The sequence below is a fragment of the Lithobates pipiens genome, unplaced genomic scaffold, assembly GCF_037356315.1.
Source record: "Lithobates pipiens isolate NorthernLeopardFrog02 unplaced genomic scaffold, aLitPip1_a1.2 Scaffold_16, whole genome shotgun sequence".
NCBI lineage: Eukaryota > Metazoa > Chordata > Amphibia > Anura > Ranidae > Lithobates > Lithobates pipiens.
In genome coordinates this window covers 502,472,653-502,495,065 of record NW_027507748.1, presented here as the reverse complement: position 1 = coordinate 502,495,065, position 22,413 = coordinate 502,472,653, and the positions used below count along the sequence as shown (strand labels likewise).

The following is a 22,413-nucleotide window of genomic DNA, read 5'->3' as shown; positions in this document are numbered from 1 at the left end:
GAGATCCTTTTTCTTCCACATATTGCGTGAAAATGGTGCTCTGCTTAATAATGTGGAACACCCTCCTTTAGTAGTTTTTCCTTTAATTGGGCTCACTTGGCAATCTAATTATCACTGGTGTCCGAGATTGTTTTAATTGATCAAAAGAGCCCTGAGACACAATGCCATCCATCAGTTAAACTGAAAAACAAAATATGTAATCTTTGTGACACTGAAATAGAATTTGAATAATAATTTGGAACAGGGTGTATACAAGAATAATTTGGACACACATTTTAGCCAGTGCAGACTTGCAATTAATTAAACACACTAACAAGTCTACAAATAGATGAGAAAATGTTTCACCTGCACTGCCACTTTAAAAATGTTAACACTTTGCACCTATTGTACATTTCTAATTATCAGATGATTGATATTACCAGCATCTTTTTTTTTTTTTGGTTTTAATTTGAATTATTTTAGATATGGATTTCTAGAAATTAAGCATAAATAACTATGCTAATTATTTGTCAAAATGATCTTTTTTTATGTAAAATAGTCATAGATATTGTCTTCTCTATCTAAACTGGAACTACACCTTTGCGTCAAACATGGGTCTGGTCACACTTCTTCAATGAGGACATGTTTAACGCAATTTAATGTGTATTCAATGTGCAATTTTTACGTCATATTGCTTATCATTAGGGTACATTTAAAGTAACTCTATTGAAATTTTTTAAAGGAGAGAACCACTGCAAATTTTTAGTACATTCAGTGACTTGACATATGTACTTCAAGATTTGTATTTGCTTTTAGCACTTGATTTTGGAATGAATAGACTTTCCAGAATAAAAATCACATTTACTTAGAAATGTATTCTTAAAAAAAAAAAAAAAAAAAAAAAAAACATCCTGTTCCTCCTGTTTGAATTTTTTTCAGCACTGTAGTCGAAAACTAACATCAATTTGACCCCATTAACCGTTAAAAAGGAAGGAATGTTCATAAAAGAAAAAATGTAAAATTAAATTCTACTAGTCTATGGCCATCTTAAAGCGGAACTCCACCCAAAAGGGGAAGTTCCCCTCCTCCCTTGTCATGTTTGGCAAGTATATTTTTTGGGGGGGGGGGGGGTGGGGTGAAATTCGCTGTACGCCCATTCCATTTAACATGCTTACAAAATGCATGGAACTGCACATAAAATAACTAGCTATTTACATTTTTATCATTGGCACAGAAGTGAGTTATTATCAATGATGTGCCGCAGGGACTGCAGGATGATCAGAATAATATGCTACAGAAAAACGTGGGTGAGTGGAGTAATATGTAACAGAAACAAAATAATACAAAACAGAAACTGTGTTTGAACAGATTATATTGCAGAAAAAAAGTGTGTGAACAGCATAATGTAGTAGAGAAACAAAGTGCATGAGCAGAATATTACAGGAACAAAGTGGGACAGCAGTGTTCAGAAATTTACATAAGGCATGAGTTTAACCCTCATTGCTTCTCTTATCTATCTTGATTACAAGGATTGTATGCGGAATGCTCAACTACATTGTTATGCTGGATCTAAAAGCAATTTATTTAATTTACACTCAAATACTGCTAATCCGTAAAATACCTATATCAACACTTTCTAAACCAGGCATTCAATTTTAATTAAAATTAAGTTTAGTGATAAAAAAATATATATATATATATATATATATATATATAATTATTTATTTATTTTCAAAATAAATTTGCTTATTCTCTACATAAGCGCATTTTGGACCTGAGTTCTTTATGTTCTCATTCTCTGAAGCACTAGCGCTATACCTTGTGTTATGTGGGTGTAACAGCAGACCCGCGTGTCTTCTCTTTAAAGGCATGTGCTTATTCTGTGTAGCAGCAGAGTAGATCTATGTCCGTGTTCATTCTGTGTAGCAGCAGATCTACGTCTGTTTGTTCTGTGTAGCGGCATATCTATGTCTGTGTTCATTCTCTTCTGTTTAGCAGCAGATCTATGCCTCTGTTCATTCTGTGTAGCAGCAGATCTATGCCTCTGTTCATTCTGTGTAGCAGCAGATCTATGCCTCTGTTCATTCTGTGTAGCAGCGGATCCATGTCTGTGTAGCAGCAGATCTATGTTCGTGTTCTTTCTGTGTGGCAGCAGATCTATGTTTGTGTTCATTCTGTGTGGCAGCAGATCTATGTTCGTGTTCATTCTGTGTGGCAGCAGATCTATGTCCGTGTTCATTCTGTATAGCAGCAGATCTATGTTTGCGTTCATTCTTTGTAGCAGCCGCTCTGTGTGTGTACCATATGTACCTTAATTTGCTGTGTCATGTTCAGTATACTAATAAGTCTATGTTCTCCTGAGCTATGTGTAAGGTAAGACTGGAAACCTATGCCCTGGGGGGCAAACACAACCAACTGGCCTTTTCATGGTAGAAACTGATTTCTATGGGTTAAACAAAGTGTACCACTCAAAGTATGCCATAGGACTATAAAACACACTCACACTGCTCTAGGTAAGCCGGAAATACAAATCCTCACTCCAGCATAGAAGGGGTGCCAGCCCAGTTTGATGCTGCACCATACACAAGAAAAGGTCCAGACAGCTGCACTCCCTTATGCCGCGTACACACGCGCGGACTGTATGGCGTACTTAGTCCGCCGAAACACAATTCAGCGGACAGTCCTCTCGTGTGTGGGCTTCAGCGGACTTTTTCAGCGTGCAGTCCGGCGTACTAAGAATTTCGTTTTTTTCGAAATTCTGTCCGTCGTACTCGCATTTCGGCGGACAATCCGGCCGTGTGTATGCCAGTCCGCCGTACTTTTGAAATGAGCGGACTCCCACCCGGAGAAAAGTCCGCTCATTTCGAGCGCGTCTCCAGGCAGGTGGGGCCCGCGAAGCAGACGTCGCTGGCCCCGCCGCCTGGTATGGACTTAAAGGGGAACCCCAACGCCGAAAAAAATCGGCGTGGGGGTCCCCCCCAAGTCCACAACAGACCCTTGTTCGAGCACGCTACCCGGCCGGCCAGGAAAGGGGGGCGAGCGAGCGCCCCCCCCCTCCTGAGCCGTACCAGACCAGCCGTACCAGACCAGCCGTACCAGACCGCGCGCCCTCAACATGGGGGGGTGCCTTGTCCCCATGTTGATGAGTACCCCAAAGCACCTTGTCCCCATGTTGATGAGGACAAGGGCCTCTTCCCGACAACCCTGGCCGTTGGTTGTCGGGGTCTGCGGACGGGGGGCTTATCGGAATCCGGGAGCCCCCTTTAATAAGGGGGCCCCCGGATACCGGCCCCCCACCCTATGTGAATGAGTATGGGGTACAATGTACCCCTACCCATTCACCTGTAAAATAAAAGTACAAAAAAAAACACAACACATGAGATAAAATACTTTATTGCACAGCTCCGGGGGTCTTTTGTCTTCGGGGGTCTTCTCGCCGGACTCCTCTGCTATCTTCTTGTAGCTCTTTTGCTAGCGGAGGAGTCCGGCTTTCTTCCACGCCGCCGGCCTCTTCTCCCGACTTCGGGGGTCTTGTCCCCCTCTTCGGTTCTTCTGCCGGGCCACCGCGCCTTCTTATAGCTCTTTTACAGGCGGTGGCCCGGTCTTCTGTCGCCGCCGCCTTCCGTTCTTCTTCTCCTCCAGGAGATGTTGACTCGACGCTCTCTCCAGCCACAATGCCAGGGCCGTGCTGCGCGGCCACTTATATAGGGACAAGGGGCGGTGTCACATGGCTTTATGTCACATGGGTTGGTCACTTTCCTCCGTGTGTGTGGGCGAGTCCGTTCATTTCAAAAGTAGGGCGGATAGTACGGTGGACTTAGTACGCCGTATTAGTCCACTCAAAAAGTGTGTGTACAAGTAGCCCGTTCGGAAATTCCGACGGACAGTCTGGCGTACTTTCCGCCAGACTAAGTACGTCATACAGTTCGACCGTGTGTGCGCGGCATAAATCTTCGAAGCATCATCTTTTTGAATCAAAAAATGTCCATTAAAACCTCCAAAATGTACACACAGGGAAGAGTGAGAGAGGTTAACGTGTTTCACAATTGCTGTGCTTTCTCAAAACCTCAGGTCTTGAGAAAGTCCACAAATGTGAAACATGTTAACTTCATTCTCTGTCCTCTGTGTGTACTTTTTGGCTGCCTTAATGGACATTTATAATTAAATAAAGATGCTTTAAAAATTATGGGAGTGAAGCTGTCCAGACCTTTTCTTGTGTATGCCATGGTATTGCAGTGATTAAAAAAGCCTTGGTATAAGGCATTGTATATTGTGACACACCTTCATTTCTTCCAACATCAGCTTCCCTTGAGGTCTTTAGCTTTCAGTCACATGATACTGTAGAGTTGCAAAGGAAGTCGATGATGGAAGACTCCACCATAACGTAACGTCACCCATAAAGGGAAGTTCTGCTTCTTTGCACCCCCCCTCCACTGTCACATTTGGCACTTATTGGGGGATATCTGGTTTTGACAGGTACCCACTCACACTTAGGTTCAGATCTATTGTATTTGTAGCTGCTGACTTTTAACTGTTTTGGAGAGGCCGGTGCTCCTCTTTAAAGAGGAAGTAAACCCTAATGGGTTTACTTCCTCTTTTTTTCCCTGCAAAGGTAAAGCATAATGGACTACTATGCATCGCATAGTAGCTCATTATGTGTCACTTACCTGACACAGGAGCCAGCGAAGTCGCCGCTGTCCCCTGTAGTCTGCCGCATCCATGTTGCTGGTGGCGTCTCGCAGCTCCGACGAATCACAGCGGCGCAGCCGCGATGACGTCACTCCCGCGCATGCGCACGGGAGTCGACAAATTAGGCAAATCCATTCTTGGATTTGCCGCATTTAGTGCGCCTGCGCGCCGCTGTCTACGGCGCATGCGCCGTAGACAGCGGTGCCCATTTTCGAGCAAATATCTCCTAAACCATATAGGTTTAGGAGATATTGCTTGGACCTACAGGTAAGCCTTAATCTAGGCTTACCTATAGGTCCAAGTTGTTTGGAAGGGTTTACTTCCTCTTTAACACTGTGATCACAGATCTGAACAGGGTTCAGTTAGCTCTATAATGTCCAGCATTGTGGGTCCCATTCTCATCAAGATCTGAGTATTCATTCTGTGTAGCAGAGTTTTCTCCAAGTGCTATGGCAAAGGTTAAAGCTTGAGTTTAGGTATGGCAATTTTTGCATTCTAACATCAGTCCAGCTTGGAACAATGTAAGGCCCCATTCACACCTGAGCATTGTGTAGCTTGAAGCTACAAAACACTGGAGGGAGAAAAAAAAAAAATGATTCCCTATGGAGATGGTTCACATCTCCACTCCAAAACACCTAAGGCTCAAACAAGATCTGGAACCTTTATTTTAGGCAGATTTTGGCGTTTTTTTTTTGTTTTTTTTACATTGGTGACCTTTTGCCCTGCACAAAATCGCAGCAAATCGCAAAAATCACGTGATTTTCTGCCTGAAAACGCTATGCTCAGGTGTGAATGGAGCCTAGAGCGTAGCATTTTTGAGTGTTTTTTGTTATTTTGTCACGCGTATTTGCGCGTTTGCATACAGCGTTTTCCGGCGGTTTTGAGCTTTGGCATTTTGTTTTTTTAGCCAATAGGAAAAATTATCATCTCTTTCATCATTTGTTACTATGTTTTTAGATTTTGCCATCTGCTTCCTGCTCAAAAAAACCCAAATCTGCCCGATTCGAGCGACAAAAGAGGGTCCAGAACTTGTTTGAGCTTCAGGCGTGCGGCTTCAGGCGACTTGGAGTGGAGATGTGAACCATCTCTGTAGAGAATAATGGATTTTTTCCCCTCAAGCGTTTGGTAGCTTCAGGCTTCAAGCTACAAAATGCTCAGGTGTGAATGGGGCCAGTATGTGCCAAACCTGTTGGATCTCTGTGGTAGTTGGAAATCACGGTAGTAGGTCTTATCACCAATAGTTTCCAGATCCTGTGCTGAGTGACTGTGCTGCTGCATTCTGAACACAGGAGGTCATCTGCTCTGCATGGGTGCCGTTCAATGAACATTTTGCATGTCCTCAATAAATGAAAAGCGTTCTCTGTTTGGACAAGGTGGAGATTGTGATATCACTGCCCCTGCCCTTTTATCTTGTCCAATCAGTGAATTTGTTGTATTCATTGAGGCAATACAAAGTGTTCCCTGGATGATGCCCATGCTGAGTGAATAACTTCCTATGCAGTAGGGCAACTGTTCAGCATGGAACTCAGAATAAAGTGGAGATCGCTGTAGCACTGGTGTCTACTACTGTGACTTCCAGCTTCAATGGGGATCTGATGAGTATGATACATACTTACATTGCTTCAGGCTGGACAAATGTAAGTGTGTAAATATTGAAATACCTACATTTCAACACACCCTGTGCTGGCAGCACCTTGGAGAGTCGGACTGCTGTGCTCACACACAAGCAGTGACACGCCCCCCCCTACAATGCTGTTGATTGGAGCAGTGTGCAGGGGGCGTGTCAGTGCAGCGGTCCTGCTCTCCAGGGTGCTGCCAGCACGGGGTGATTTATAGAAATGAAAAGAGCAACCTATTATTGCTGTGTCTGTATAGCAGCTCCATATGTGTATTCTATATGTGCTGTCCTCTAGAGGAACTCTATGTCCTAGGATCTGTATGTGATTGTACTATCGTATATCTATGTCTGTGTTCTGTAGGTGCCTTATTTTTCTAGAACATGTGATTTTCCTAGGTGTGTGTCCTGATCCCTTCTGTGACTTTACTCTGTCCCTGTTTCTGTGTAGTAGCAGCTCTGTGTCCTCCTATGTGTCTATTGTCTGAGGAACAATTTAGCGTTTGAGGCAGCTGTACATTGCATCCAATCAGCTGCTAGTTTTCATTTTCAATACTTAACTAAACACGCTGAAGCTCGAAGCTGATTGGTTACTGTAGCCAGCTGTAGATTGCTCTCAGTGTGTATAATGTGGAGTTGCCTCTCCTCCTTATATCAGCTCTGTGCCGTGTTCTCCATGTGTACAGCTGATAATAACAATAATAATCCTCCCTGGATCCTGAGCTGTCAGTTCAAGCGATCCCGGGTCTATTGCCGCCCTCCACCCTCCCCATCCACCTCACACCCACACAGCGCTGCCCCTCCCCTCGCAGCAGATTGGCCGGGGCGGTATGGGAGCCCCGCCCCGTGTCCGGCCCCGGAATAAAGTGGCACACACACCCTGTACAGGTAGCATCACCGATCCGCTGACAGCAGCCCGCTCCACACTGCTCTATCGCTTCTTCTCCCGGCCCGCGGCGGTCTCGCCCTCCTCCAACTTTGCTGGACTAGCTGGACTCACACTATGGCCACCACGGTGCTCACCATGAGTAGTAGGATGGGGCGCCTGGACGAACCTGTCTTCACACAACTCAAACCTGTGCTTGGGAATGGGGGGCAACCGCCCAATAGAGGGGATCCCTCCTCCGGGGGAGCCATCTTCCCAGAGGACATGCACAAGAGTTCCCGGCTATTACCCGAGGACATGGCACAGGTAAGGGACAGAGCCTGGGCATCAGGTGCACAGCCCGACCCCCTACCTTCTACACCCATCTCATGCACACCCATCCCCTGTGCACCGATCCCCTATACACCGATCCCCTGTGCACCGATCTCCTGTGCACCGATCTCCTGTGCACCGATCCCCTATGCACCGATCCCCTATGCACCGATCCCCTGTGCACCGATCCCCTGTGCACCGATCTCATGTGCACCCATCCCCTGTGCACCGATCCCCTATACACCGATCCCCTGTGCACCGATCTCCTGTGCACCGATCCCCTGTGCACCGATCCCCTGTGCACCGATCTCATGTGCACCGATCTCATGTGCACCCATCCCCTGTACACCGATCCCCTGTACACCGATCTCATGCACCATCCCTTGTGCACCGATCTCATGTACACCGATCCCCTATACACCGATCTCATGCACACCCATTCCCAGTGCACCGATTTCTTGTTCTCCAATCTCCTGTACACGATCCCCTGTACACCGATCTCATGCACACCCACCCCCTGTGCGCCGATCTCCTGTATACCGATCCCCTATACACCGATCCCCTATACACCGATCTCATGTACATCGATCTCCTGTACACCGATCTCCTATATACCGATCTCCTCAATACTGACCCCCTGTGCACCGATCTCCTACACACCGATCCCCTCCCTTCTACACCCATCTCATGCACACCGATCTCCTCTATACTGATCCCCTATACACCGATCTCCTATGCATCGATCTCCTGTACACCGATCTCCTATACACCGATCTCCTCTATACCGATCACCTCTATACTGATCCCCTGTGCACCGATCTCCTATGCATCGATCTCCTGTACATCGATCTCCTCTATACCGATCCCCTATACACCGATCACCTCTATACTGATCCCCTGTGCACCGATCTCCTATGCATCGATCTCCTGTACATCGATCTCCTCTATACCGATCCCCTATACACCGATCACCTCTATACTGATCCCCTGTGCACCGGTCTCCTATACATCGATCTCCTGTACATCGATCTCATTCCCTGTACACCGATCTCCTCTATACCGATCCCCTAAGCACCGGCCTCCTATAAACATATCTCTTATAAACCGATCTCCTCTATACCGATCCCCTAAGCACCGATCTCCTATACGCCGATCTCCTCTATACCGATCACCTATACACCCATCACCTCTGCACCAGTCTCCTATATTATCATATAGGTGACATGGAGCGATCTCCCCCATACTCATCCAGTTACACTGCCCGGGGAGCAACTGGCCGCCTATCACCCCCCCCCCCCCCCCCACACACACAACAGCTGGCCGTGCTAAATCCACACTGACCGCAAAGTGTGCGCCCTGTGCCCGGACTGTGTATGGGGGGATCTCCTATACACATCACACACCGGGGGGTAATAGAACAATACAGGGGAACATTCCCACGTGTGTGTGTATATATATTGTATACGTGTGCCTCTTTATTACCGATGCAAGGGGTATGTGTGTGTATTTATTATTAGAATTGTTACATTCTCTCTTTTTTATTAGTATTATTATTATTGTTACATTATGTCTTCCTTTCTCTCTCTTTCTTTATCTCTCCCTCTCATTCTTTCTTTGGATTTATGCACACTGGACATTTTTAATATGGTTGTTAGAGGCATCTGACATGTTCTTCTGCCTATAAATGCCCCATACATGTTATCTTATGTGTCCACGCACACATAGGCATTTACAGGCAGGAAAAAAACCCACATCCAGTGCATAGAGGGGCAGCACCACTTTGCCAGAAAAACACTTGCATACATTAATGCTAGGTACATTTTTAGCTCTTGGGTGTTAATTCATTTCAGTGGCCAGGATAAACGATTTTTCTGCCCAATTAAATGATTTCACATCCACGCGCTTACAAGCGTCAGGTGCTTTTTTTTTCTTCTGCCAAAACACTGTGACCAGGAGGAAAGGAGCCTAGGGGAGATGGCGAAATGTCCTGTGTGCATGAAGAGCTTTTCTTTCCCCCTTTCTCTTTCTTTTCCCCCTTTCTTTTTCTTTCCCTCTTTCTCTTTCTTTTCCCCCTTTCTTTTTCTTTCCCTCTTTCTCTTTATATAGTTACATAGTAGGTGAGGTTGAAAAAAGACACAAGTCAATCAAGTCCAACCTATGTGTGTGATTATATGTCAGTATTACATTGTATATCCCTGTATGTTGTGGTTGTTCAGGTGCTTATCTAAGCCCTTGTACACACGGTCAGAAATTCCGACCACAAAATCCGTCAGATTTTTTCAGACAGATTTTGTCCGAAATTGGTGTTGCATACACACGGTCGGACAAAGTTGTCGGAAAATCAGATCGTTCAGAATGTGATGACGGGCCTACGTTCAACCTAGTAGCCAATAGCTTTTGTCTCGTAATTTGATCTGAGCATGCGTAGCACTTTGTCCGATCGAAATTCTCTACAAACGATCGGACAAAGTCCGATCGGATCATGTTGTTGGAAAATTTAATATATCTAGCTCTCAAACTTTGTTGGTCGGACATTCTGATGGAAAAAGTCAGATGGAGCCCACACACGGTCAGATTATCCGACAACATGGTCCGATCGGACATTTTCCGTCAGAATTTCCGACCGCGTGTACAAGGGCTTAGAGTTTCTTGAAACTATCAATGCTCCCCGCTGAGATCACCGCCTGTGGAAGGGAATTCCACATCCTTGCCACTCTTACAGTAAAGATCCCTCTATGTAGTTTTAGGTCTTTCTTTCCTCCTTTCTCTTTCTTTCCTCCTTTCTCTTTCTTTCCTCCTTTCTCTTTCTTTCCTCCTTTCTCTTTCTTTCCTCCTTTCTCTTTCTTTCTCTCTTTATTTCTCTCTCTCTCTCTCTCTCCACCCCCCCCCCCATTCTTGCTGTTTCTATCTCTCCTGTCTTACTCTCTACCCCCCCTTGTTCTATCACCCCCTCTCTCCCCTTTCCCAGGATCCAACTCATGATATAGCAGTGAGACGTAGGAGAAGTATAACTGGTGTTGCCCATACAGTGTGTTTTCCTATCATTATGAAATGTGCATGCTCTGACTCCACACCACGCTGTGTAACTCCCTTCTGTTGAACACTTTCAAACAGGAGCGGCGAGTGTTCTGTTTTTTTGGAAGAGACGTCTTCCCCCTCCATGCTGATTCCCAGTGAATTCTTACACTTGTTTTCCATTTGTCAGCTGATTCATTTTGGAGTCTGCTGAGGGGATTAGGAATGACAGATTTTACAGTGCAAGGGGGAATGTAGCATTTGTCCATTGAAGAGTACATGATAAATGTTTTTCTGATGACTGTACTGGTAATATCAGCCTGCAGCCACCCACGGCCTACAATGCACCACTTGTGATCGGCAGATCTGCTTGATATGTATCTGGACACAGAATATATATATTTGTGTGTGTGTGTGTATATATATATATATATATATATATATATATATATATATATATATATATATCACACACACTATACAGCATAGGCAAAGATTACTTCACCTTACACAATTAGCATTTTTTATTTTATTTTTTATTTTTTGAGAACGAAGCAGTTCATGCTGGACCTGGGGCGGTCAAACAATGTTATTACTATCAGTCTGGAGAGTTATGAGGTCAAAATTATATCTTTTTTTTTTTTTATTCAACTTTTATTGAAAGAGATAAAGAATACGCAAGTCGTATATCTTTTTTTAAATGTTTTTATTTATTATAAGTATTTATATAGCACTGTCAATTTACACAGCAGTGTACATTCCCATCAGCACCTGCCCTTAGGGAGATTACAATCTAAAGTCCCTATCTCATACACACCAGGGCCAAAATACCTACCAGGATGTTCTTGGAGTGTTGGAGGAAACCCACACAAGCACAGGCAGAACATGCAAACTCCATGCAGTTGGTGTCCTCACTGAGATTCAAACCAGGGACCCCAGTGCTACAAGGCAGAAATACCAACCACTGTACCACCCATCTTATTTATCCTTTTACTTTATACTTCATATATGTTACTTTTATTTTATTTCTTCTGCCCTGGGAGAAAAGGGAACGTAATGTTTGACTGTCATTTAGTGTCAGCTGCCATGTACAGTACCCCAGTTTTTCTAGGTGGCTCTTCCAAACAAAAATTTGCTGTGGTCCATCCAGCTTGCGTTTTTTTTTTTTTTGTTTTTTTTTTTCATTTTTTTTTTTTTTTTTATATATTTTCAAACTGTCCCAATGGGATGTGTCCTGAGAAGAAAGAAAGACATGTATCAGTTATACTCGTGACAACATTTGCTTATAAGTGGAATATAATTGACACGCAGCATGTTATTTTAATTGTCAGTACCTGTAAATAATTGATGTTCTTCTTCTTTCATCTGCAGACTAGATACGAAATGGATAAGTATCTTTCACCTCACGCAGCTTCAGTTTGCATGATCCAAGAGCAGAAAAAATACAGGAGGGACAGTGCATCGGGTATTGATCAGTTCTTCAGTGACAGCGATGGAATGCCTTACAGTATCAACATGAATGTCTTCCTCCCAGACATCACTCATCTCAGAACAAACTTGTACAAGGCTCAGAGGCCTACAGTCACCCACATTAAGACGGAACCTCCTTTCAGCCAGCAGAGCGAACAAGTGGCCACTCAGCCTCTTCCAGAATTCACCAGCATCTTCAGCAACCACCAGAACACAGATCTAAATAACATTTACATTAAACAAGAGATGCCATCGCCAGAAATCCAGATCCCCATCAACCACCAGCATGGTCAGCTTTATCAATTGTTGAGTTCGTCAGATATGGACCTGAGTTCCACAAACCAGGCAGGGGTGATGGACACTATGAGCAATGCTTCCTTGTCTACAGAACTAACTGGAGGATTCAACACACTCCCCACCCCTGTAACACAGACTGCAATGAAGGGATTTCAGGGCATTCCCCAGTGTTCCTATAATATGCATGGGCAGTTCATGCAACAGCAAGAAGGGACCTACTTTCCACCTTCCCCTCCCAGCTCAGAACCTGGTAGCCCAGATCGGCAAGCAGAGCTGCTCCAGAGCTTAAATCCACCACCTTCTTACGCAGCCACCATTGCTTCCAAAATGGCCATACACAATCCCGCCTTAACTACTCCAGTTCAAATGTCACCCGCTACCATTCAGTCTGTTCGCTACAACCGCAGAAACAATCCAGACTTGGAGAAAAGACGAATTCACTATTGTGATTATCCTGGTAAGATGGAGCTTGTAGTTTAAAACATACTAAGATAATATGAGACTGTTGTATGTTATTTACACACTATGAGTAAAGGATTCTTCTCTAAACTATTAATTTCATTTCTCGTATGAGATGAGTAAAGTTAAACCTTTGCCTCCTTGGGGCTCATGAATAGGGCCATGTCAGGTGCATAGCCATGTACAGCTATTGACTTCCAAAGGCGACTGTACACAGCACATGTGGGCTCCCTGGCAGGGAGACACACCAGAATTTATGCTATGCGGCCAGACATGGCCATGCGCATAAGCCCTTTATTGGCTCTCACATCTTACTTTGCACTTGCCTCAGAACTTACTATCCTCATTGTCTGATTAGCACCTTGGGAATAGTGATGAGCTTGGGTGTGTTTGGACCAGGATCCATGCCCACAAGGAAGTTGTCATCTGTACAGTCTTCTGCAGCTGGGCATTGCCATGGCACAGCCCTACATATACGAGGGGCGTGTATACACGTGGCTGCAGAGTGGGGATTGCCCCAGCTGTAGATGATTGGCCCATACAGGTGACAGCTACCCAATAAACGTGCACACATGGGTTCAGATCCTAGTCCTAACATGCTGGAGCTCATCACTGATTGGGAACAGCAAGAGAAGATGACAGCTTCACGGTTGAATTTATCATTTCTCTCCAGGTAAAAAAAAATATATATTTTGATATTGGAACCTTTTCTCTATTTCAATGTTGTGGAATTGGTTTTAAAACTATTTTTGTTTGAAGATGATGTTCACTTAATTTTACACAGTGCAGTCCTTCCTATAAAAAAAAAAAAAAAAAAAAAAGTCGTGGAAGGGGTTTGGGGACACACCCTGTGATGCTATTGTATTCCATGGGATCTCTGAAGAGCTAGACTTAAGTATCTTAACTGAGGTTGTTACATTAAAACAGAAATAAGCTCACTGATTTAAAGCTGAATTTAGGAAATTAGACAAAATGTAGCCTTTCAGTGCCACCGATACCCAACCCTGCAAGAACATTTAATTGTGCACTGGAACAGTTGATTGCTAGTTTAGTCTAGGGATGGCGGTAGAAGGTGTAATACTTAATCTATCCCTCAGTCTGGCAGGCTCTAGCCCTGTTCTCTTCCACATCAAAGCTTCAGTCTGTGGACGGTCTTTCTACATCATCTTGTACAATGCAGGGCTATTAAGATTGCATTGTACTTGCAAGAGACCAGCATGCAACTGCAGATGAGAGCACCATAGGGAGGCTGTGGCAATGGATGGATGGATAATACTATATTTCATGTCACAGTTGCTAGTGTGCTTTAGTTAGGTCTCAAGTGAACTTCCAAGCCTGCCGAGGGCTGGTGATATAGCTGTGTAGCAGAATGTCACCAGTCAATCTAGAGGCTAAGATGGCACCATCCTTGGCCGTAAAGCATTGGAGAGTTTAGTTCTCCATTAAACTGGAACTACAGTCTGTAAAACACTGACCTCCAGTCCAGCAATGTAACTGCTGGATGCGTTGTCAGCTGCTAACTTCTTTTCCTCAGGCTTCTTCCAAGTGTTGGGGTTTTGGCCTCTTGAGGATGCCATGACACCCAAGCATGCGCACAAGACTCATTTATCCCAGCACATAGTCACTGTGCTGAGAATGTATGCTGAGCCTTGAATGCGCATTTTAGTGTACATTTAATAGAAGACTATGAACAGACAAGCATGTTTGTTTCATTGCAGAAGAGACATAGCATGTCTCTTCTGCCGTAAAAAGCTGCCTGCGCATTTTTTTTTTTAAAGTGAAGTGCACATGTAGGCACCCCACTCTTGGCAGTCTGTCAGTTAGAGTTCACGTAAACTAGAACCTTTGTCTAATCTCTAATGTTTTATTGTAGTTAGAAAAGTGGTTTCCATATTTCTGACTCTAGTTTTCATAAAAAAATGCCTGTTTATCATGCAAAGGTCTTTGTGCAAGTCCTTTTTTTTTTTTTTTTGGTGACAACTCTCTCCCAGTTGTGTTCCTGTGTTGCTATCCTATCACACAGGCTTCTGATGGAGACAACAATGGCTGTCTGAATGCACATTGCACTGTGTCACCATCAAAAAACTTGCTGCAATCAGAAATTCCATGCAGCCAGGATAGATGTGGCTACAGGAACTGTGATGCAACAAAAGATGAAAACTAGGAGAAAATTGTATTTTATTATAGAATAAATATGTCAGTGTTAGGGATACACAATGCTTTAGCAAACTAAATGTCATTCATTTAAGGTTCACATCTGCTTTAACTGTGTCCTCAGACCCCACTGTATCCTGGCATAAGCAATGTCTGGCTATGGCTTGATACTATTTAGGACATATATAATGTGCAGTGAGATGACACTAATAGGGGTATGGATACCTATATATCAAGAATAATGTAGAAGTGAATGTGAGAGATGACATCACTAAGGGAGCTAGGGAGGAGGTGGAATCCTTATGGGTAGAGCTCCAAAGGGATGAAGCTAAGGAGAAAGTAATACTGTGCGTATGCTATAGGCCCCCTAACCTGAGGGAGGAGAGGGAGACGGATCTCCTATCACAAGCTGGATTAGCAGCAAGGATGGGAAGTGTTGTCATAATGGGGGATTTTAATTATCCAGACATAGACTGGGCGGAGGGAACCATGCATTCGTCTAAGGCTCACCAGTTCCTAAATGTCTTGCAGGCAATTTTTAATGGTTCAGGTGGTAGACGCACCAACTAGAAATAAAGCGTTTCTGGATCTACTCATTACCAACAATACAGACCTGATCATGGATGTGGAAATACGGGGCAATTTAGGAAACAGTGATCACAGTCCAATTGGCTTCAGTATAAATCACACGAATAGGAAACATAAGGGGAATACACTGAATACAAGACACTGAATTTCAAAAGAGCCAAATTCCCTAAACTACGAACCTTGTTAGAAGGCATGAATTGGGATAAAATCTTAGGAACAAAGAACACAGAGGAGAGATGGGTTTACATATTAAATAAGGGCATTAGCCAATGCATCACATTGGGTAATGCATTTAAAAGAGCGAACGAAAGTCCCAGATGGCTTAATTCCAATGTAAAAATGCATATAAAAGCAAAGGAGAAGGCCTTCAAAAAATACAAGGTTGAGGGATCATCATCAGCATTCAGACTTTATAAAGAATGCAACAAGAAATGTAAGCGTGTCATTAGGACGGCTAGGATAGAACACAAAAGACACAGCGGAGGAGAGCAAAAAAATCCCAAGAAATTCTTTAAGTATGTAAACAGTAAAAATGGGAGGACAGACCATATTGGGCCCCATAAAGAACGAGGAAGGACATCTGGTTACAAAGGATGGGGAGATGGCAAAGGTATTGAATTTTTTCTTCTCCTTGGTCTTCACGAGGGAATCAAGGGGCTTCAGTAACCAAAACTGCAGTGTTTATCCTTATGACATATCATAGGAAGCACCTCCATGGTTAACAGAGGACAGAATTAAAATTAGACTTGGGAAACGTAACATTAATAAATCACCGGGACCAGATGGCTTGCATCCAAGGGTACTTAGGGAACTCAGTCAAGTAATTGCCAGACCATTGTTCCTAATTTTACTGACAGTCTACTGACTGGAATGGTACCAGGTGATTGGAGAAAAGCCAATGTAGCACCAATATTTAAAAAGGGCCCAAAATACATCCCTGGGAATTACAGACCAAATAGCCTAACATCAATAGTATGTAAACTCTTGGAAGGGATGATAAGGGACTATATACAAGATTTTAGTAACAAGAACTGTATCATTAGCAGTAATCGGCATGAAATCATGAAGAATTGTTCTTGCCAGACCAATCAATTAACCTACTATGAGGGGGTGAGTTGCCATCTAGATAAAGGAAGGCACGTAGACGTGGTGTATCTAGATTTTGCAAAAGCATTTGACACAGTTCCTTATAAACGTTTACTGTACAAAATAAGGTCAGTTGGCATGGGCCATAAGGTGAGTACATGCATTGAAAACTGGCTACAAGGGTGAGTTCAGAGGATGGTGATAAATGGGGAGTATTCGAAATAGTCAGAGGTGGGTAGTGGGGTCCCTCAGGTTTCTGTGCTGGGATTGATCATATTTAGTTTGTTCATAAATGACCTGGAGGATGGGGTAAACAGTTCAATCTCTGAATTGGCGGACGATACTAAGCTAAGCAGGGCAATATCTTCTCCGCAGGATGTGGAAACCTTGCAAAAAGATCTGAACAAATTAATAGGGTGGGCAACTACATGGCAAATGAGGGTTAATGTAGAAAAATTTTAAATAATGCATTTGGATGGCAAAAATATGAATGCAATCTATACACTGGGGGGAGAACCTCTGGGGGACCTAGTAGATGATAGGCTCAGCAATGGCATGCAATGCCAGCTGCTGCTAACAAAGCAAACAGAATATTGGCATGCATTAAAAAAGGGAACAACTCCAGAGATAAAACAATAATTCTCCTGCTCTACAAGACTCTGGTCCGTCGCACCTGGAGTATGCTGTCCAGTTCTGGGCACCAGTCCTCTGGAAGGATGTACTAGAAATGGAGCGAGTACAAAGAAGGGCAACTAAGCTAATAAAGTGTCTGGAGGATATTGGTTATGAGGAAAGGTTGCGAGCACTGAACTTATTCTCTCTGGAGAAGAGACGCTTGAGAGGGGATATGATTTCAATTTATAAATACCATACTGGTGACCTCACAATAGGGCTAAAACATTTTCGCGGAAGGGAGTTTAACAAGACACGTGGCCAGTCAATAAAATTAGATGAAAAGAGGTTTAACCTTAAACTACGTAGAGGGCTCTTTACTGTAAGAGCGGCAAGGATGTGGAATTCCCTTCCACAGGCGGTGGTCTCAGCAGGGGGCATCGGTAGTTTCAAAAAACTATTAGATAAGCACCTGAACAACCGCAACATACAGGGATATACAATGAAAAACTGACATATAATCATGCACATAGGTTGAACTTGATGGACTTATGTCTTTTTTCACCTACTATGTAATTATGTAACTGCTGCCATGTTTGAGTGATGTCACCCAGCTGCTAGATCTCAGTGGTTACCTGAATTTCAAGTAGGGAGATGATTATTGGAAAAATAGAAGAGAAGCTGTATTACTATACAACATATTTTGCAGATCAGAGTCCTTTATTCACACATGGGAATGCAATACTGGAGGTGTGATAACACCAGCATGGTTTGGGCTTTGTTGTGCACCAGTCCAGGTAAAACAGTGACAATATTTTGTACTTATTGTCTGATGTATTTACCTTCAGAGGTGTTTTGGAGGTCCTGCTTCGTTAGTTTGAAGTGTCATAATTTCTTATGTCTGCCAAATAATCCCCTTATTTCCTGCCAAAGTCCTCCTGTCAATCTTCTTCAAGCCTGATAATCCTCTCATAATAGAGAAGTTTCAGGGTGTGGCCTTACAGAAGACCAGAGTCAGGGGCATAGGAGAGAAGCAGGTTTTAGAGTAAAAATGATAGGCAAGCGATAAAGTAATAATAATATTACTACACTATGATTAATAATAACAGTGCAGTGTACAGCCAAAGCAGTGAAAAGAATAGGTATTTAAATTAGATGTAGAAACTATCTCAATGACATTTAATTTTCTAAATTACTATGTGTCATTAACATGTGCCATATTGTTAAAATAAAACATTGAATTTGACTTTTGTCATCCTTTGCTGCATCCCAGTGCCGATGATATGTGGCAAACTCTTAGCAGCCACTTCCTGTCTATGCAATGGGTGCATGTCATTTCCTGATGGTGACAACAGTGGACCATGCATGTGTAATGTATGTTGAAAAAGTTTCTTGTATTTGGAAGTCCTTGTGACAGGGTGACAACACAAGAGCACAAATGGGAGACAGGGCAGAGAGTTGTCACCCAACAACAGGAAGTGCCTGGACAAGGACCTTCATGGCAGGATAACACAGTATTTTTCTAATATTTGCAGATATAAAAGTATTGAAAATGACTTTTAAATTTACATTATATTACATTTTAATGATTGAGTTTAAATATTTACTTCACCCTTTGGCACTAGTTTCCACTAGCCCTATAAGGGGTTCTGAAAGAAAGAAAGTAGAGTTGGGCTTCTTAACCATGTGATCACTGTGGTTTGGCTGTCACAGGGGCGAACATGATTGGGAGCCCCATTCACTGGCTCCTGATCATAAACCTTGACAGGGAGCTGTCGGTGATAGCTTGGTGACTTTGTTGAGAGTACACTCTCAGCACAGAACAGGAGAAGGCTGATACATGCATACAACCAGCGCTAAGGCTCACCAAACTGACACTTATGTGCATTACACTGGCAGGCAGGTGTTAATTTTGCTTAAAAAAATATAGACTACTGTGTGTAACATTAAGTAGATATGTATATACTAAAATCATTTTCTGTATACAAATCCTCCTTGTTCTCCTACTGCAAAAGCCAAGGGTGTGTCATGGTCCAAATCTTGTTTGTCATTGCTCTGAATCTGGACCTGGTATAGACCTTAATAGCTATAATGTAGCTGCTTACGCAGCTGATATGTGAGGGGATAATGTATTGATTTAAAGGGATTTACATTTGTCATCATGTAAACATTGACTCCCATTATGGATGGAGATCAACAACAAAGTTCTGTAAGGTAAAAGGTGGGTCTCAGGGATAAAGTAAAGTTGGGTTTCTTGGGTGTAGTAAAGGTGGGTTTCTTGGGTAAGGCAAACGTGAATCTCTTGGGTAAATTAAACGCGGGTTTCTTGGTAAAGTTGGATCTCTTGGCTAATGTAAAGGTGGGTTTATTGGGTAGGGTAAAGGTGAATCTCTTGAGTGAAATAAAGGTGGGTTTCTTGCTTAAGGTAAACATGGATCTCTTGGGTAAAGTAAAGGTGGGTTTCCTGGATAAAGGTAAAGGCAGGTCTCTTGGGTAAACTAATGTTGGCCTTCTTGGTTAAGGGTAAAGTTGGGTCTCTGGTGTAAAGTAAAGATGAGTTTCTTGGTTGAGGGTAAAGGTGGGTCTCTTGAATAAGGTAAAGTTGGGGTCTTTTGTATCTTAGGATAAATGGTTAGTTGGAAAACCCCTCATAAGCATTAACCACTACCCAACCATTTAAACCCCTGTTTCTAAGCCATAATAAAAGTAGGGCCCAGTGCAAGGAAATATAATTGTTTCATAAATCTGGTACTAAGGAAGGTCGAATGTCTGTCTTGTGATAGTGTACGTTTTATAGGTGTTCACAAAATCGCATAACATCTTTTGTATCTTATTGAGCCATGTAAATAGCTATTCAATTTAACAGCTTTAGTTTCATTTTATAGAAGCAACAGTAAACCTGGTGTAGCTGTGTAGTTGTATATTCAATTCTAGTCAAATGGAAATACAGTTCTCTTTCATACATTTTTAATTTAAACGTTAATACATTAATATTTCATCCTAGTTGTAAGCATAAACATCATCTTTGAACAAATACAAAAAAGGGAGACAAGCTACGGTCAAATTACCGTATGTCCCATAAGAGCAAAAAATTTGAAGTGGTATCTTGGGGAACAGAATCTCTTCCAGATATTGAAGCCGTTTTGGGCCATCTGCTACTTTCACAATGTATGGAGATGAAGGGACCACAATTTTTGGATACCAAAGTCAATGAAAGCGTTCATATAATATCTTATTGTTTTTTTTATCATGAGTTCAGAGATGGGTCACAGAATATAGAATGAATGATCCTTTCTTTATAGGGGGGAAAACAGTTATGGCACAAAAACAAACAATTCCTATTTGCCTTTATAGCCATGTTGTTGCATTTTATAGCAATCTGAGAAAGATCAGTTAGAGATATCCTATAGCTTTTCTATTGCTGACATTAAACGTTAATTAATGAATCATGCTTGTTTCATTGGCTCCATTCAGGCAAGCTAATAAAGAGAGAAAGCTCAGTGACATAGTATTGTGAATCTGAAAACTGACAATGAATTTAATAGACTGTGGAAAGAATGCAGTAAATTTCAATGTAACAATCCCTACTTTCCTTTTGGCTCTGGCCAAGTAACGATAAACTGTGCTGTACTGGAAGCTTCCCAGGTATTTTTAGAATGCAAGAATGCAGATGAATCTGTGTGCCTAGGAATAACTCTGATAAATAAGTCGGCATAATACGAATAAATATATATACACACATATCCTGACAAACTCCATCTGTTGTAAAGTTAATGAAGGCAATGGGTCTTTCTATTCGGGGCAGTGCAGGAATGTTTTACTGAACGTGTGATACATTTCTATAGACTGTGCAGTTTTTTACGCCTGTTTACTGGCGACCAGTGAGGTCTGTTCTGTATTTTAGAAACCTATTGACTTTTTTTTTTCCTTTTGACTTTAGAAAATAAATTACCGGTTTTTATTGTATTCACCATGCACTTCTTTTGTTTTCTTATTCTAGGCTGCACAAAAGTGTATACAAAGTCATCCCATTTGAAAGCTCACCTGAGAACACATACTGGTATGTGCATTTAATGTTCATTTTAATGGCTGAGTAAATATTATTCATAGAAACCTTCCCTTTTTGAAGTTTGTGTATTCAGTAGGTCCCCCCCCCCCCACTCTTTAAGTCACTCATTCAGGGCTAATTTAGTCAGACACTTTATTCACGGAGACAGCTAAATTAAATCACCTGGCTTTACATGTGTCCGACAATGGATATACTTAAAGGTCATGCTGCCTTGTGACCATATGCATGATAACTCCTTTTCTCTACTGACTCCGTCTCTCTTATCCACATGATTATTTATGCAGAGAGGTCTACCAAAGTGCTATTGGATTGCATTTGGTTTTGATGCAGAGCTCCTGTCATGCTGTAGAGTTAATTACTAGTGATGAGTGACTTGGTTTTGCAAAGTGGCAGATAACATATTTATAATTACCTTTACCTGCAGAAAATCAGAATTTTAATGAATGATTTAAGTGGGGTACACACTATGAGAAAATTAGGTGAACGATTGTCCGTTTTTTTCCCCATGAAGGTGCATAACGTGATGTAACCGACAATGGTATTAAAGCGGTCCTTCACCTCAACCCTACCCCTCATTTGTTTTTTTCCTCTTATCCCCTTCTTAACTTGTTGCAGGTCCTGCACAGATAACCTACTCACCCACCCACCGGATCCAGCGGTGTCCTGCTGAGATCCTCCTCCCTTCTGTCCCATGCTCTGTCCCATGCTGTTATCTTTATGTGTGATGTCATCAGGAAGCCACCAGCTTCCCGATGACTTCACCACCAATAACTCACTGTTAGGTCCGCCCCTCCTCTTTTCTCAATGCAAGCTAATGCCTCCTGAGATGTGTAACATGCATATTCTAGGAGGCACAGTGGGCAAAGTGCACTTATTTGGCGTAGGCAAATGATGTGCATTGAAGGGGGGGTCTAGAAGTGTTTGTTAACAAAAGCCTGATTTCAGTAGCTTAGGGGAGGAGCGAAAAGCAGACATTGTGTTCACATACGATAAAAATTTTCTAGCTTACACCTTTGTTTTTCTTTGTCCGAACTGTCGGAATCGGCTCTCCAAGGCACTATACTAACAAACAGATAATTCACCAATTATTCCTTGTACAGAAATTTTCATCCCGTTTTCTTATAGCATGTACCCAGCTTTATAGTTGCCTACATTCCTAAATTACATGATACACAGATGATC

The 22,413-nt window shown here is 42.7% G+C and overlaps 1 protein-coding gene across 1 annotated transcript in view; it reads left to right on the top strand.

The window, feature by feature from the left end:
* Positions 1-7,159: 7,159 nt before the first annotated feature.
* KLF5 (KLF transcription factor 5) overlaps positions 7,160-22,413 on the top strand; it is a 33,841-nt gene continuing 18,587 nt past the window's right edge. Inside the window, exons 1-3 of the mRNA XM_077483122.1 lie at positions 7,160-7,475; positions 11,868-12,720; positions 21,163-21,222. Coding sequence (XP_077339248.1) covers positions 7,287-7,475; positions 11,868-12,720; positions 21,163-21,222 — 1,102 coding nt within the window. The 5' untranslated portion in view covers positions 7,160-7,286. The remainder of the gene's footprint in view (positions 7,476-11,867; positions 12,721-21,162; positions 21,223-22,413) is intronic.